Here is a 16871-nt window from a genome sequence, read left to right on the forward strand (position 1 = left end):
TTTAAAACTTGGCTCTTTCAGCCTTTGTTTGAAAAAATAAATACAAATCTAAATCTCAGAAAACAAAACAGAATTGCACAGGGTTCTCCCCAAGACAAGAAGCGTGTATAAAAACACGCATCAATGGAAAATTGCATTCACGCACCAATTACCTTCTGACATCTCTCGCGGCTACGCAAATAGATGACACAATCTCCGAGGAGATTTTTGTTTTTATTCCCACCTGAATGATATTTGTACGGCATAGATTTTGTTTTGTACACTCACACTGTTTCCTCTGGGTCTTTGTAATTTGAGATTGTCTTCTTCTCTCCATTTAGTGCATCGCAACTCTCTACCTTGCAGGCTGGTTTGAGGATACAGACATCATTAATTCAGTGAACTAACGGCTGTCAAATGCTATAAATTCTAAATGTTAAATTATTAGGCTCAAATTATAAACAAGAAAAATTATGAAGTAAGATTCAGCACCTATCATCTTTTAGTTGAATCCCCTACAATCATAATACTGGGTTTCTGTGTGTGTATGACATTGAAACAACAAATGCGTTTTACAGTATGTGGTACACACATGCTGAGGTTGTGCAAGAGAGAGAGAGAGCACATGCTACAGGGCTTTTTATTCTTTCCATATACCAGCAGGGTAGGGTGTGTATATAAAAACTTGGTTTGTACTAAACAAAAAAACAGGGAGAATTCAAGTTTTGTGCTGTGCGTGTTACTGCCACTTGAATTTTTTTTTCCTGTTAATGTCTGCACCTTAGTTGGGATTTTTGCTGCCTGGAGATAGTTTAGTGCAAAATCACTGAAAAGGAAATATGTGCAAAAGAACAACTTCTCTGTCTGTGTAAATGTTAGTTGGAATGCCAGAAGAAGAATGCATGTCAGGCACGAGGTGTGGGAAGGGATGTGTCCTGTTGCTGTGGCAGCAGATGAGTGACTACAACTGCCTCAGTTTTGAGTCTTAATTGGTCAGGGAAGGGCTCTTTGTTCACAGATGCCTTTGTGACAAAAATACAGGTCCTTCTCAAAATATTAGCATGTTGTGATAAAGTTAATTATTTTCCATAATGTCATGATGAAAATTTAACATTCATATATTTTAGATTCATTGCACACTAACTGAAATATTTCAGGTCTTTTATTGTCTTAATACGGATGATTTTGGCATACAGCTCATGAAAACCCAAAATTCCTATCTCACAAAATTAGCATATCATTAAAAGGGTCTCTAAACGAGCTATGAACCTAATCATCTGAATTAACGAGTTAACTCTAAACACCTGCAAAAGATTCCTGAGGCCTTTAAAACTCCCAGCCTGGTTCATCACTCAAAACCACAATCATGGGTAAGACTGCCGACCTGACTGCTGTCCAGAAGGCCACTATTGACACCCTCAAGCAAGAGGGTAAGACACAGAAAGAAATTTCTGAAGGAATAGGCTGTTCCCAGAGTGCTGTATCAAGGCACCTCAGTGGGAAGTCTGTGGGAAGGAAAAAGTGTGGCAGAAAACGCTGCACAACGAGAAGAGGTGACCGGACCCTGAGGAAGATTGTGGAGAAGGGCCGATTCCAGACCTTGGGGGACCTGCGGAAGCAGTGGACTGAGTCTGGAGTAGAAACATCCAGAGCCACCGTGCACAGGCGTGTGCAGGAAATGGGCTACAGGTGCCGCATTCCCCAGGTCAAGCCACTTTTGAACCAGAAACAGCGGCAGAAGCGCCTGACCTGGGCTACAAAGAAGCAGCACTGGACTGTTGCTCAGTGGTCCAAAGTACTTTTTTCGGATGAAAGCAAATTCTGCATGTCATTCGGAAATCAAGGTGCCAGAGTCTGGAGGAAGACTGGGGAGAAGGAAATGCCAAAATGCCAGAAGTCCAGTGTCAAGTACCCACAGTCAGTGATGGTCTGGGGTGCCGTGTCAGCTGCTGGTGTTGGTCCACTGTGTTTTATCAAGGGCAGGGTCAATGCAGCTAGCTATCAGGAGATTTTGGAGCACTTCATGCTTCCATCTGCTGAAAAGCTTTATGGAGATGAAGATTTCATTTTTCAGCACGACCTGGCACCTGCTCAAAGTGCCAAAACCACTGGTAAATGGTTTACTGACCATGGTATCACTGTGCTCAATTGGCCTGTCAACTCTCCTGACCTGAACCCCATAGAGAATCTGTGGGATATTGTGAAGAGAACGTTGAGAGACTCAAGACCCAACACTCTGGATGAGCTAAAGGCCGCTATCGAAGCATCCTGGGCCTCCATAAGACCTCAGCAGTGCCACAGGCTGATTGCCTCCATGCCACGCCGCATTGAAGCAGTCATTTCTGCCAAAAGATTTCCGACCAAGTATTGAGTGCATAACTGTACATGATTATTTGAAGGTTGATGTTTTTTGTATTAAAAACACTTTTCTTTTATTGGTCGGATGAAATATGCTAATTTTGTGAGATAGGAATTTTGAGTTTTCATGAGCTGTATGCCAAAATCATCCGTATTAAGACAATAAAAGACCTGAAATATTTCAGTTAGTGTGCAATGAATCTAAAATATATGAATGTTAAATTTTCATCATTACATTATGGAAAATAATTAACTTTATCACAATATACTAATATTTTGAGGAGGACCTGTATGTATCTTAAACAGCAGAACACTTAACAAACAATACAAATACCTCAAATAAAATACTCAAACCAGCCAAGTTTGTTATTTATGATAACCTCTCTTTGTTCCTTTTTCGGTGATTTGCAGTAGTTGTTCAGGTTTATGTGTGCGTAAGACACCGAAAAAAAGCTGTGTGACAAATCAAAGAAAATTAGGCAAGGGCTGTCATTTAAATACACTATATTGTAAGCAGGAGCACGAGAGATGAGGAGTGTAACAGACAGAACACACAGATGAGACACCAAAGGAGCTGGAGAGGTGCGGCAGTGAGGTATCAGACAGACAGATGAGGCGCACAGTTAACATTGTTTGTCACAGTTCAAAAGCAGCACTTGTCACATAATAGTAGCAGAAACTCCACAGAGACTAAGCATAGATGTAGCATTGGAAGAAACAAGCACATCAATGTCAAGGCTTTTACACTTTTTGAAGAAAAGGTATTATAATTGTTAAACTGATTGAGAATCCTGCACAAATTTTCTTTATTTCATTAAATTTGGGACAATTGGAATTCATATTCATTTTGCTTTTCAGTAACCTGTAAAAACAGCAGATGTCGGTGTGGACTTTGCTGGGCCTACAATGCTTGTGATAAACATTTCTGGAAAGGTTGCTTATAAGACAGAGGTAGACTGTGTTTAGTGCATGTCTTAAATGCTGTTTAAATGTGGGAATGACGTTTCCACAGCATTTAAATGAATCATGAGTCATTCACAAAGCTTTGTGTTGTACAGATAACTGCCCCTTGAGTTACTTTTTTTCCTGTTAAAAAATCCTGTTTTAATGTTTGCACCAAAGCTGGGATTTTTGCTGCCTGGTTATAGTTTAGTGCAAAATCATTAAAAAGGAAATGTGAAAAACAACAACTTCTCCATCTGTGTAAATGTAGTTAGAATGCCTCTCTACTTCTATTGATCTTAATCTACTAGATGTTGCTGGAATCCTTTAAAAAACAAATCCTGCAATACCTGCTGTTGTAAAAGCTGGTAGCTTAAAGATGGCTTAACAAGTCGCCTGCTTGTTTTATGCTCTGTGCTAATTTATACTGCTCACATATGATTGGTTGGGTTATCGGTGAACTTATTTGACATTGCAGGTGCTGGTAAATCAGTCCTGTTCTCTGACCTCGTGAGTAGAACTACAGACGTTCTTTAGGAATCGCAAGAAAGTATATTTGCCTGTTTGACAAAACTTGACACAAATTAACAAGCTGCTAAGAATTTCAAGTAAGAATGAAGCAACATGCAGGTGAAGGAAAGAAAGGGTCAAGGCATTGGTAAATGGAGGGGAGCAGTATAGAGAAGAAGTACAAAAAAGCAAAGTGAGAGAAATTGAGTAAACAGAACATAAAACTCAAGAGAGACTACGTTTTTTGTAGATAGGATGCAAAGAAATGGTTGTATGATAAAAGATGTAATTAGATGAGAGCAATATGAAAAGAAGAAAAAGGTCAGACAATATTGATTGGGCAAAACAAAAGAAGAAAGTTCATTTCCTTATTGATTAATACACAAAATTATGCTCTAAAATACAGAGGCAAATGGAACAAAAATTAGCCTGTACTACACAGGGCGATTAATCATCAGTATAGCTCCAGCATACTGGTGCCAGAAGCAACAATATGGCACCTAGAATGCATAAGTCTCAGCGTATTTCCTAAAATTTGGAAAGAAGTCAAGTTGATTTTAATTCATGGAAGGAAAATGGGCACTGCAGCAGCGTGTGTATTTACCTTTTTTTGTTATTGCTTCAAATTACAGTAAATCATGGCGTGTTTCTGAAAATTATCAGCATAATTTTTTACAAACCTTTAACATTTTGGCACATCACAAACACAAACTATAAGGTGTCGCTTCGTGTTGTAGCAGAATAGTTCCATGTCTTTTATACGGGACACCGAGGTTTGGTTCCTGGTTGCATCTAACTAGTTGCATTAGCTTGCTGTGGCAATCCCTGAATGAGGGAGCAGCCGCAAAGACTCCTCGTCCTCCACAAACTATAAGGTCTTTTTAATATTTTATTATTATGACCTTTTTTGTTATTTCAGAGTGTAGTTGTGAAGCTGAGAGCTTTTCTCAGTCGGTGAGAGTGGGGAGTGGTGTGCATATATATATATATATATATATATATATATATATATATATATATATATATATATGTACAGTGCCTTGCGAAAGTACTCGGGCCCCCTTGAACTGGTCAACCTCTTGCCACATTTCATGCTTCAAACATAAAGATATAAAATTCTCATTTTTTGTGAAGAATCAACAACAAGTGGGACACAATCGTGAAGTAGAATGAAATTTATTGGATATGTCAAACTTTTTTAACAAATAAAAAACTGAAACGTGGGGCGTGCAATATTATTCGGCCCCTTTACTTTCAATGCTGCAAACTCACTCCAGAAGTTCAGTGAGGATCTCTGAATGATCCAATGTTGTCCCAAATGACTGATGATGATGAATAGAATCCACCTGTGTGTAATCAAGTCTCCGTATAAATGCACCTGCTCTCTGATAGTCTCAGGGTTCTGTTCAAAGCGCAGAGAGCATCATGAAGACCAAGGAACACACCAGGGAGGTCCGAGATACTGTTGTGGAGAAGTTTAAAGCTGGATTTGGATACAAAATGGAAGGAGTATCAGACCACTGCAAATCTACCAAGACCTGGCCGTCCCTCTAAACTTTCATCTCGAATAAGGAGAAGACTGATCAGAGATGCAGCCAAGAGGCCCATGATCACTCTGGATGAACTGCAGAGATCTACAGCTGAGGTGGGAGAGTCTGTCCATAGGACAACAATCTGTCGTACGCTGCACCAATCTGGCCTTTATGGAAGATTGGCAAGAAGAAAGCCATTTCTCAAAGATATCCATAAAAAGTCTCGTTTAAAGTTTTCCACAAGCCACCTGGGAGACACACCAAACATGTGGAAGAAGGTGCTCTGGTCAGATGAAACCAAAATTGAACTGTTTGGCCACAATGTAAAATGATATGTTTGGCATAAAAGCAACACAGCTCATCACCCTGAACACACCATCCCCAGTGTCAAACATGGTGGTGGCAGCATCATGGTTTGGGCCTGCTTTTCGTCAGCAGGGACAGGGAAGATGGTCTAAATAGATGGGAAGATGGATTGGGGCCAAATACAGGACCATTCTGGAAGAAAACCTGTTGGAGTCTGCAAGAGACCTGAGACTGGGATGGAGATTTATCTTCCAACAAGACAATGATCCAAAACATAAAGCCAAATCTACAATGGAATGGTTCACAAATAAACGTATCCAGATATTGGAATGGCCAAGTCAAAGTCCAGACCTGAATCCAATCGAGAATCTGTGGAAAGAGCTGAAGACTGCTGTTCACGAACGCTCTCCATCCAACCTCACTGAACTCGAGCTGTTTTGCAAGGAAGAATGGGCAAGAATTTCAGTCTCTGGATGTGTAAAACTGATAGAGATATACCTCAAGCGACTTGCAGCTGTAATTGCAGCAAAGGGTGGAGCTACAAAGTATTAATGCAAGGGGGCCGAATAATATTGCACGACCCACTTTTCAGTTTTTCATTTGTTAAACAAGTTTGACACATCCAATAAATTTCATTCCACTTCATGATTGTGTCCCGCTTGTTGTTGATTCTTCACAAAAAATGAGAATTTTATATCTTTATGTTTGAAGTCTGAAATGTGGCAAGAGGTTGAAAAGTTCAAGGGGGCCGAGTACTTTTGCAAGGCACTGTATGTGTGTGTATACATTCAGGCCCTTTGAATTGCCTTCAGAATTTCTCTAATTAGGCCACTTGTGTATAATCAAATCCTAGTACAGCTGTTCTGGGAAGGATGTCCAGGAACAACCTGTGAAAAGCAGTGGAAATAACAGTGCCTCTTACCCAGTACACTGCCCTTGATGAGCAGCCGTTGTCTGTTGTTAACACCACAGGATTTCAATGTTTACTCAGTGTACTGGAGCTGAGGTATGAGATCTGTAGATTGCATCACTTTGTGAAGAGCCACATCAACCCCCTGTTACAAGGCATTTTGGCTTCACCTCTAATATTAGGACAGGTAGTGTTAGCCCCATTTCCCTCATCAATTTAACTGCATCATAAACATACAAAGATTTTACTGTACATAGCTGGTCATGCATGCAAAATACTTTCGGGGTTCACACACAAGCCAACCTATCGATGGAAAGTTAAATTTAGGATCTGTATTTGTAACCGACAGGTGTGTCAAGGCTGTTTGTTCAAAAACAAAAGATGGGGTAAATGTTAAAAGATTAATAACAATGTGTTGCATTGTAAGTGTTGCAAGTGTAATTCTATGTATGTAAAGTTAAATTGGACTAAAAATAAAATGTTAAAAATGAATTGCAATAGTATTCAATCAATATGAATACTTTTGCAAGCCACTGTGTATGGTTATTGTAAAACAATTTCTAGAAATTCATCAGGTTCAGATACAGTTGGAAATACGTGAGGAAATTTTTGTTTGCTGTTATACACAGCGTGTGAATACCCATAAGGTGAAACCTAAATAGTCTTTCTACAGTAACCTTTTCACTGATGGACTGGCAACATCTGGAGTGGGCAGGTTGAAAGGTCAGTCAATCACACACAGAATCAGAAATATCAGTGAATGATTTACATGGGAGAAGACCCCAACAAAGACTAACACTGCCCCCTTTTGGTCTGCTGCAAGCAATTAACAATTAACATATCTGTAAATTAATGACCACAGAGCTGTAATCTTTAATGGCATAACTTAAACTCTCTCAAGTACAGTGTAATTTCATAAAATGCACATTGCAGTGTAACATGGGCATCTGAAAACACCATCTTTTTCATTTTAATTTCAGCAGTTATTTTTAATTTTCTGTTTCAGTTCTCCATCTCTGGCTCTGCCATCCCAAAAGACCTGTGAAGGCTGCAACACAACATCTTAATATGCAAATTCAACAGGTCCTGACACCAATCGACATTCCAAGGGATTACCCCTGTCCAGAGCTGTGTGCAGCCGTGTTCTGCAAAAGTGAGATCTATATCTGCCAAATAAATGGACCTGAACCAAACGAGGCATTAGATTACTGACTGGATGTCTATACGTGGAGACTGGACCATATCGGAACAGCTAGTTTTGGATTTGAACCTTTTGCTGTGTTTTTTTCATGTGAGTTACACCAGTCTCATGTAACAAAGATTTTTCTTTGTTTTTCTTTAGCTCCTACAGTGGTCTCCTTTTCTTTTGACGTTGGAAACGGACCTGTGGAGCTAACCGTGCACTCAGCTACACCCCTCAATGACGACCAGTGGCATCGCGTGATGGCTGAGCGTAATATCAAAGAGGCAGTCCTCCAGGTGGACCAAACGTACCGGACATCCCGGCTAGCACCCGCACAGGGACACACACGGCTAGAGCTGTTCAGCCAGCTCTACGTCGGTATGACACACTCGCACACAATGAAATATCTTTTCATTTAGAGGACTGCCTCTTGTGCACACATTTCATTGCTGTGTGAACACTTGGTGTTGCCTTTGTAAAGGATATATAGTCTAAAAGTTCAATATCGCATAATAACTTTTATGTCTTTCATGGACTTTATTTTCACTTATGCTGCACTCAAATAGAGACCACCACTGTTAGAACATCTGAATGATTCATAAATTAAAGATGTGCCAGATTTACTGCCCTTTAAGAGGCTTCCGTCCAGCTTAGCCACAGCCACTATTAATTAAATGTCTCCAGGAAAGACACGCAAAAGCACAACAGTGTGTTTTACTTAATTATTTGCACATATGTGGACACACACTCGTCTTTGGAAGTCATCCATTTCAGTGATCCGAGTTTTAAAGCATGCATAACTGACTTTCTTAAAACGGTAATTTCATTAATACTTTAATACCTTAAGTACATATTTATATTACTATGGATTAACATTGCAAAGAGAGAATGTCTGTACTATTTGATTATTAGACAGAGTTACTTATTTCTTGATGGTGGTGGAAAAAGGTTATGCTGCTCCTAATGGTTCTCTAAACTATGCTTTAAGCCCACCATAAGTTCAAAAAATAGAATATCTGTCCTATTTTTGCCTTATGATTTTACTTCTGCTTCAGTTTGCCTTTTGTGCTGAGCTTTCAGTGCTCTGCACAGCAAACTTCAGGGCAGGGAGAGTTTTAGGGATTTGTGGATAGAAAAAAAAGTGCTGAGGCGAGTCTGAGACGTCCTACTATCTCATGGAAAAAGTTCTGCTCAAAAGATTTTTGAAAATTCCAATCAGGCATCCCGATGTGATAGCCTTAACAGTCCTGATCCCCGTTTGTAATATAATTCCATCCTCTCATTATTTTTATTTCTGATTGGAACATCATCTTCTTATCAGGAACTCATTCTGCTCACAATGTCATTTATTGAAATGGAAAGAGGTGAGAAAGGCTTTGTCTTTGTGCAACCTGCAGACACCCTGGCTTGTAAAAGTATTCATACTCTTAAATTTTTTCACATTTTATGTTACAACAATAAACGTCAAAGTGTTTCAAATAGTTTTTTTATTTAATGGACCAATACAAAGTAGCAAATTTAAAGTGGAAGGAAGGGGCCATAAGATTTTTAATTTTACTTAGTTTCTAAAAACATGAATATGGGTCTAGACCATTCCATTGAAGGTCTGGTTGTTAGTTTGAGATCATTATCCAGCTGGAAGGTGAACATCTGCCTCAGTTGTCTATGCAGGCTCTAATAGGTATTCTTTTCAGGAATAGTCTGTTCTGTATTTAGCTCCATCAATCTCAGACGACAAGCTTCCCCACCCCCGCTAAAGAACACCATACCCACAGCATGATGCTTACTGTGGGTATGGTGTGTTTATATGGAAGCAAATAGTTACCATATTTCAAATGAAAAAGCATTTTCAGAAATGCTTTTTCATTTTAAGAATGTGGCTGCGTTATTTGACCCATAAATAAAATTAGTAATCAATCATCCTATTTGCATTTGCATTTTCTTCTTCACGACTGCACATTTTATGCCATAATCAAAAAGAAAACAAAGCAGACATTGCTTTTTCGTTTTCGTGGTCTGCCCACAAAATACTGCCCAGAACTCGAAAACGAAAAAGCATTCCGAGCTGCGGGCACAGAAGAGTGACGTCAGCAGCCGCTCTTCCTCAGCTCACTGCTGACCGAGCTACCCATCTTGTTCGGTGGGAGGCGCTGTGCACGTCTGCAGTGCATTACATTGCAAACGTGCCGAGAAATTGATTGAATTGCAGCAAGGCTGAGCTCAATTTGTGGCAGTGGAAGGCAGAACTGGTAGTTCCGGTGGCATCCTCATGGCCTGGGACATCCAGCGTGTTTTTAAGCATTTATTTATTTTTTTCTGTGAGTGACGATTCAGAATAGCCGCTCATGCTCTATAATAAACCGGCTGTTTGTGCAATAAATCTTCGTCATCCTTTCAACACGTCACACATACACATAGTGCTATTTATTTTCCATGTCAAGTAAATACAATCATCTTATGTTCTGGGTCTAAAGCTGTTTATTAAATAATGAACAATGATGAAATCAATATTTAAAGGTAACAGGCTATAACAATAATGACAACCCATTTGCCGATTATCAGCATCAGCTTCCACAAAAACAGCGGCAATTGCATTGGCAAGCTTTTACGGCCAGTCTGGCACCTTCTGGCATCCTCGCGGAATCCCGTGCCACCCTGCGGCAAGCTGTGGCAGTTCCGGTGGCAGCTTTAGCCTGCCGCCAGAACTACCAGTTCTGCATGCCACTGCCACAAATTGAGCTCGGTCCTGCTGCAATGCAATCAATTTCTCGGCACGTTTGCAATGTAATGCAATGCAGACGTGCTACCTAGCTCGGTCAGCAGGGAGCTGAGGAAGGGCGGCTGCTGACGTCACTCTTCTGCGCCCGCAGCTCAGAATGCTTTTTTGTTTTCGAGTTCTGGGCAGTATTTTGCGGGCAGACCACGAAAACGAAAAAGCAATGTCTGCTTTGTTTTCTTTTTGATTATGGCATAAAATGTGCAGTCTTGAAGAAGAAAATTAAAATGCAAATAGGATGATTGATTACTAATTTCATTTATGAGTCAAACAATGCAGCCACATTCTTAAAATGAAAAGCATTTCTGGAAATGCTTTTTCATTTTCTAATTTTACATTTCAAATTGAATTTTGGTATCTTTTGCTGGGGTACATTTTGAAAAATAAATCTCAAATGTCTTTTTCATTTTAATTAAGTGAAAGAATGAGCAGTCTTGAAGAAGAAAATTAAAATGCAAATAGGATTATTGATTACTAATTTCATTTATGAGTCAAACAATGCAGCCACATTCTTAAAATGAAAAAGCATTTCTGAAAATGCTTTTTCATTTGAAATATGGTAACGATTTGCTTCCATATGTTCAGGTCAAAAAGCAGTGCGATGTACAAGGCATTTTGTATGTTGGCCAACATATTAGTTTTTTCTGTGATCTTACCTGAGCACCTTGTTCCACATGTCCGCTACATGCCTTAAACTGCAAACAGCACTTTTTATAGTATTTAATTTAAAAAATGCTTTCTTCTTGCTATGCTTATTTTCTGAAGTGAAGTAAGAACAGTTTTCCTGTCAGCAAATTCTCCCGCTTGAGCTATGGATATCTGCAGCTCCTCCAGAGTTACGTTAGGCCTCTGCTTCTTGGATAAATGTTCTTCTGGGCCAACCAGTGAGATTTGTAGCCAGCCATGTCTTGGTGTGTTTACAGTTCTGCTGTACTCTTCCCACATAAGGATGATGGATCAAGCAGTACTGAATATCCTATTGCTGGTTTAAGCTACACCACAACTTGTCCCTGCTGTGTTCCCTAGTCTTTATGATGCTATTTGTTTACTAATGTTCTCTAAAAAACCTTTGAGGCCTTCACACAACATCTGTATTAATCCTGAGATTGAATTACACAGAGGTGGACTCTACTTACTAATTATGTAACTTCTCAAGGTTTTTGGCTTAATTTTATTTAGGGATATGAGAGTAAATGAGGCTGTACACAAATGCACACCACACTTTTCAGGGTTGTGTCTGGAAATATGTGTATTATTTAGTTTCTACTTAACAGTTAGATGCTACTTTCTGTTGGTGTATTTGATAAATAAATCAAAAAATAAATTGAAGTTGGCGATTCTCTTTCTCTTCGGAAGTCCTTCCTAATGGAACAATCCTCACCTTCCTGCCGTCAATGGATACCCAGCAAGGGAACGACTGTGTATAACCATAGCAACAAAGGTGACAGGGTTTGTCTCTTAGTCAAGTCTCTAATCTCTGCTTAATCCTGAAAAGATCACATCCTTGAGAAGTCTCAGGTCACAGGAAGGGGCCCTGTTTTGACCTCTGGATAGAGATCTTTTTGTGTTTGAAGAAGAGACTTAGAAAGAGCAGAAATTGAGCTTCAGGCAACAAGATTTTATCCTGACTCACTTGATTGTGTCTTGTTACAGGACACTTTGTATCACTTCAAAGCTGTCTCTGCCTTTTATTGATGCAAATGTTAAAAGGTGGTAAGCCAGAAAAAGAATAGTAGCGAGCAGCAGGAAAATACAACTCAGATTTCTGCTGCACTGATCTTGGACTGAACTACATTAGGTACAAATACAATCAATTTGATTGATCTTTGTTTTCCTCTCGTGCACACATCAAAGACAAAACAAGGCTTAATTTTGCTTACCTTGGTCTCATGTTTGTCTGTGTATCACCTCTTTCACTCCCTCTTAATCAATACTCTCCTTGTCAAGTGTTTGATTGCTTTAGCGTTTGCTGCACAGTGGCTCATTTGCTGTAATGGCCTTGAAAGTAAATGTTACACCATCAGCTTGCCACCATTTACTTCACGTTGTTAACTTTTAGCTTCCCATTTCACTTCATACATGAACATAACTAAATGTCCTGCCACTTTTTATTAGTTTTATGCCACCATCTGTGTTTTGATTTCCGTTTTGATTAATTCTCGCATGTTTTTCTAAGTTCTCTCATGCTTGGATTGTGCTGTCTTTCTTTTGTTGCTTTTTTGCTTCTGTCTGCATGGAACGGATTTTTGCTTGTTACCGCCCACTGCATGTGTGTGACACTCATCACAGGGAAACCAGCTGCACTCACCTGTCAAGACAGTAGGTAACATTTAATCAGTAAAACAAACAATATTCATATGGAGATTTGAATGTTTAGTATTGAATTAGAAGAATAACAAAGGTCAGTGGTCATAGCTGGCTGTAAAAAGGATACAGAAATAATTGTAGGTGGAAATGATCATGAAAATTAGATTAACCTAAGACAGCATGTATTTGATGAAAATTTGGAATGTGTATACAGTACAAATCTACCTTTATAGTGTATATCAGACAATATCAGACAAAGTTAATATCAGACCAGAGTAACTACAACATGCAGTTTTCAAATGATGACTTAATTTAGAGAAAAAATGATATGCAAACCGTATGAATGAGTGTGTGCATGGTTGTTTGTGTGTTGCCCTGCGATGGATTGGCGATCTGTCCAGGGTGTACCCCGCCTTTCGCCTGTAGACTGCTGGAGATAGGCACTAGCTTCCCCACAACCCACTATGAAAGAAGCGGTAGAAAATGACTGACTGACTGTTATGCAAACCAACGTGGCCCTGTATGAAAAAGTAATCACCCCCTAAACCTAATACCTACTTATGTCACCCTTAGCAGGGTGATTTGCCATCACATTATAACTGACAGTAGGTCTTTTACATCACTGTGGAGCAATTTTTAACCATTCTTCTTTACTTTTATTATAATGCAGCCACAATTGGAGGATTTTCAAGCTCAAGTGACCTGTTTAAGATCATGTCACAGCATCACAGTCCAATTTTAGTGCAGACTTTGACTAGGTCATTCCTAAACCTTTTTTCTTTATTGACCCATTAAGAGGTGGACTTGCTAGTGGGCTTGGAACATCTTCCTATGACTTAAGTTGAAGGTCATGAACTGAGGGTTGGACGTTTTCCTTCAAGATTTTCTGGTAAAGAGGAGAATTAGAATGGGGAATGACTTTGGCCAGGTTGGTTTGGATAGCTTTTTTCACATAAGAAATTAAACTGTCATGTGAAAACTGCATTTTGTATTTATTCAGCTTATCTTGTGTTAAGGTGGATGTGCAGTGTTAATTTTCCACTACCTATAAATACATTTATTGATTAGAAGACTTTTGAAAACAGTTTGTTGCACTGGGTTTTATTTTGGTTATCAGCATAAGGGGTATTAAATGCACTGGGGTATCAAAAAAGCAAAAACAGAAGAAATCTATAGGGGGGAATACTTTTACACTGCACTGTAACTCATGTGGACCCAGGTGTTCTTCTTCAAAGCAGGTCAAAGGGTGATTCCTTTCTTTTATTTTTGCTAGCATGATAAGCTTCACTGTGTTATTAAAAACTTAATGTCTAATTTCCTTTTTCAGACATACTGCTTTTAAACAAAGAAACCCCAAAGTGCATCATTTACACTGCCATGTTTTAACTTACCACACTTCCTTGATTATTCTGTCTTGAGCATCTTCCCCCAAAGCGTCAGTTCTATTTCTGTCTATTTATCTGTCCAAAATATTCTCTGGAAAGCAGAAAAATCTGAGGTTCTTTGCATCAGATGCTTTGCTGATGAAATGAATTTGTTGAGGTAGTTGGTTCTTGCATGAAACTCCACATATAGATAATTTTAGCTATATTAATAGTTTTAAAGAGAGTAGCAAAGCTTTATTACAGGTTTCGTAATATGATTGTTGGCTTTTGTTGTTAAAATTGTTTTTTTATGTTTTCTGTTAAAATTACAACCTCTATTTATAAGCACTTTTTACAGTGGGTAAGGTGCTTTCAAATGTCCAGTTTTACCTACCTCATTTGTAAGTGATATCATGAGTATACTTTTGAGTTACAGACTGCAGTCACTCTCTATTAAGCTCTATTAGATGGTATTTAGGAGCCACACAGAAGCAGGGCACACCTGTGGTTCAGTATGTGTTAGTGTGTACGTGCTTTCCTCAGTCTCAGCAGGCTTCTGAGCCTGCTGTCCATTTAATCAGAGACTGATTTAGCCCTGGGTAAACAGGTGGGAGAAACCTCCAGCCAATCAGTGCTACAAAACTGATTAATTAAGAGGTCTACTAAGAGTGTAATTCTGTATGAGACTGAAAGTAGAGAAAGCAGGTGAAAACCCACCTGCATCCTGATTCCTGAATGATGCACTGGCTGGAGGGAACCAGTGCATGTTTTAGTAATATTTGTATTTGTATGCTCACTCTTCGCAGTTAAATTTCTCTTCCTCTTACTGTGTGAAAATGCTGATGAGAAAGGAAAAAATTTGCATGTTTAAGTTTCCTTATGTTTTCTTTTTAAATTGCTATTTTCCCTAAGCAAGAGGATCCAATTTGGAGATTTTAATAACTAAAATGTCCCATGGCTCTTGTTAATGATAGTTTTCATGGATGTATGTGCATAACTAGCATGTCTTTCCTTTGTCAGTGTGCCTGTGTATTAGAATCAATACCTGTAAGTCTATGTTTATAAGTGTGTTTATTGTTTTAGTTATTTAGCTCAAAATTCATCTATTTAACACCCTTACCTTGTCCATGTTATTGGGTAGTTAGACTGTAATGGTGCTAGGCTAGAATGACAATGGAAGCATTTTAGAAAAATGGCTATTGACACCCCAAGGCAACCCATGAATGTTTGCATTGTCTCACTGTGTGTGGTGCGTTTTGAATGTGTTTATCTGAAGTATGTAGTTTTGCACACATTTATGCACCCATTAGCATGTGCATGCTTGCGAGATGTTCATTAAGAAACCATGTTCATTAGGGTTTTCTAATTAGAGAAGAAATCAAACAAGTTGAAGGTTGTTTCAAGAACAGTGTCGTAGTTTGAAAGATTTGCATAACATCAGTGGCTTCCTCCAGGCTCTAGCATATTAACGCTTCTAAAACTGATTAAAACAGAGCCTCTTGCATTCAGAATGACTCCTGTAACCCTGAACCCTATTTGTCAACTATTCCTGCTCTTCTTTTTTTTTTTCCTGATCCCTCTCTCTGTTGCTTCTCAGGTGCTGCGGGGGGCCAGAGGGGGTTTCTGGGCTGTATCCGAGCCTTACGAATGAATGGCATCACCCTCAACCTAGAGGAGAGAGCCAAAGTCACGCCTGGGGTTATGTCTGGCTGCCAGGGCCACTGTACGAGCTTTGGGGTGTACTGCAGGAATGGAGGAAAATGTGTGGAGAGATATAACGGCTATTTGTGTGACTGCACCACCACCGCCTTCAACGGCCCATTCTGCACCAAAGGTGTGAACATTTTTATTTGTACCAGTTTCACTAGGATGATTGAAGATGAAAGTCATGACAGTATGGTGCTTTGCAAATGTATTCACACCGCTTGAACATTTTCACATCTTTTTCACCTTACAACCACAAACCCTATTGTATTTGTTTGGATTTTATGTGATAGACCAATTGGTTTAAGGTGTGGACTTTGACCATGCCTTGATTTAAACCATTTCACTATAGATGTAGTCGTCTATTTAGTGATGTTGTAGTCAAGACCAACCAACCCAAGACCTGGTCAAGATAAAGACTTTGTGGGAGGTGAGACCAAGATCAAACCATTGTAAGACCATTTTCAGGAGTGTTGCTGTAATCATTATAACGAAGTTATTGCTGCAAACATTTAGAGAAAACCTGCCTACACAGTGCATTTAACTTTTTCAATTAGGTGCACCAGTGGAGCACCATCAATCCTTTTCAGTTAGGTGCACTACCACAACGTTTGCATGAAAGAAGAAACTCAACTACATTCCCATTAATCTGACAAGTTAGTAACAAGCTAAACAAAGAAACCAGACAACTCTGAAGAGCACATACATCCAGCTAAATATTAACCAATGTAGCTTTAGCCACAAGCAGAGTGAGTGGAGGCAACAGGTGGAGGTGGAGGACTTAACTCACTTAGTGCTTTTCATTCATTGTGTTGTCCAGTCAGAAAAACATCCATATAATTGCACTGGAAAATGTTTCTCCCTCTTGCTTTCTCATCCATCTCATCCTCAACACATGGGATGACGGGTGGCAGCGTTGAAATTTTCAAAGTGAAAGTCATTAGGCTGCTTTTACCATGTTTCATGGTGGTGATTTTGTGTTCAGAGCAGTCTTAGATTT

The 16871-nt window shown here is 39.3% G+C and overlaps 1 protein-coding gene across 3 annotated transcripts in view; it reads left to right on the top strand.

Moving 5' to 3' along the window:
* The window catches only part of cntnap2a (contactin associated protein 2a), a 498604-nt gene that overhangs the window by 431424 nt on the left and 50309 nt on the right, over positions 1-16871 (top strand). For 2 of the 3 annotated variants that reach the window (XM_047349233.1, XM_047349234.1), the window contains exons 19-20: positions 7880-8098; positions 15765-16001. In XM_047349233.1, coding sequence (XP_047205189.1) covers positions 7880-8098; positions 15765-16001 — 456 coding nt within the window. Of the gene's footprint in view, positions 1-7879; positions 8099-12785; positions 12816-15764; positions 16002-16871 lie in introns of all 3 variants that reach the window. The other variant, XM_047349232.1, reaches the window with a different exon arrangement.

Source organism: Girardinichthys multiradiatus, chromosome 21 (assembly GCF_021462225.1).
Source record: "Girardinichthys multiradiatus isolate DD_20200921_A chromosome 21, DD_fGirMul_XY1, whole genome shotgun sequence".
Taxonomy (NCBI): domain Eukaryota; kingdom Metazoa; phylum Chordata; class Actinopteri; order Cyprinodontiformes; family Goodeidae; genus Girardinichthys; species Girardinichthys multiradiatus.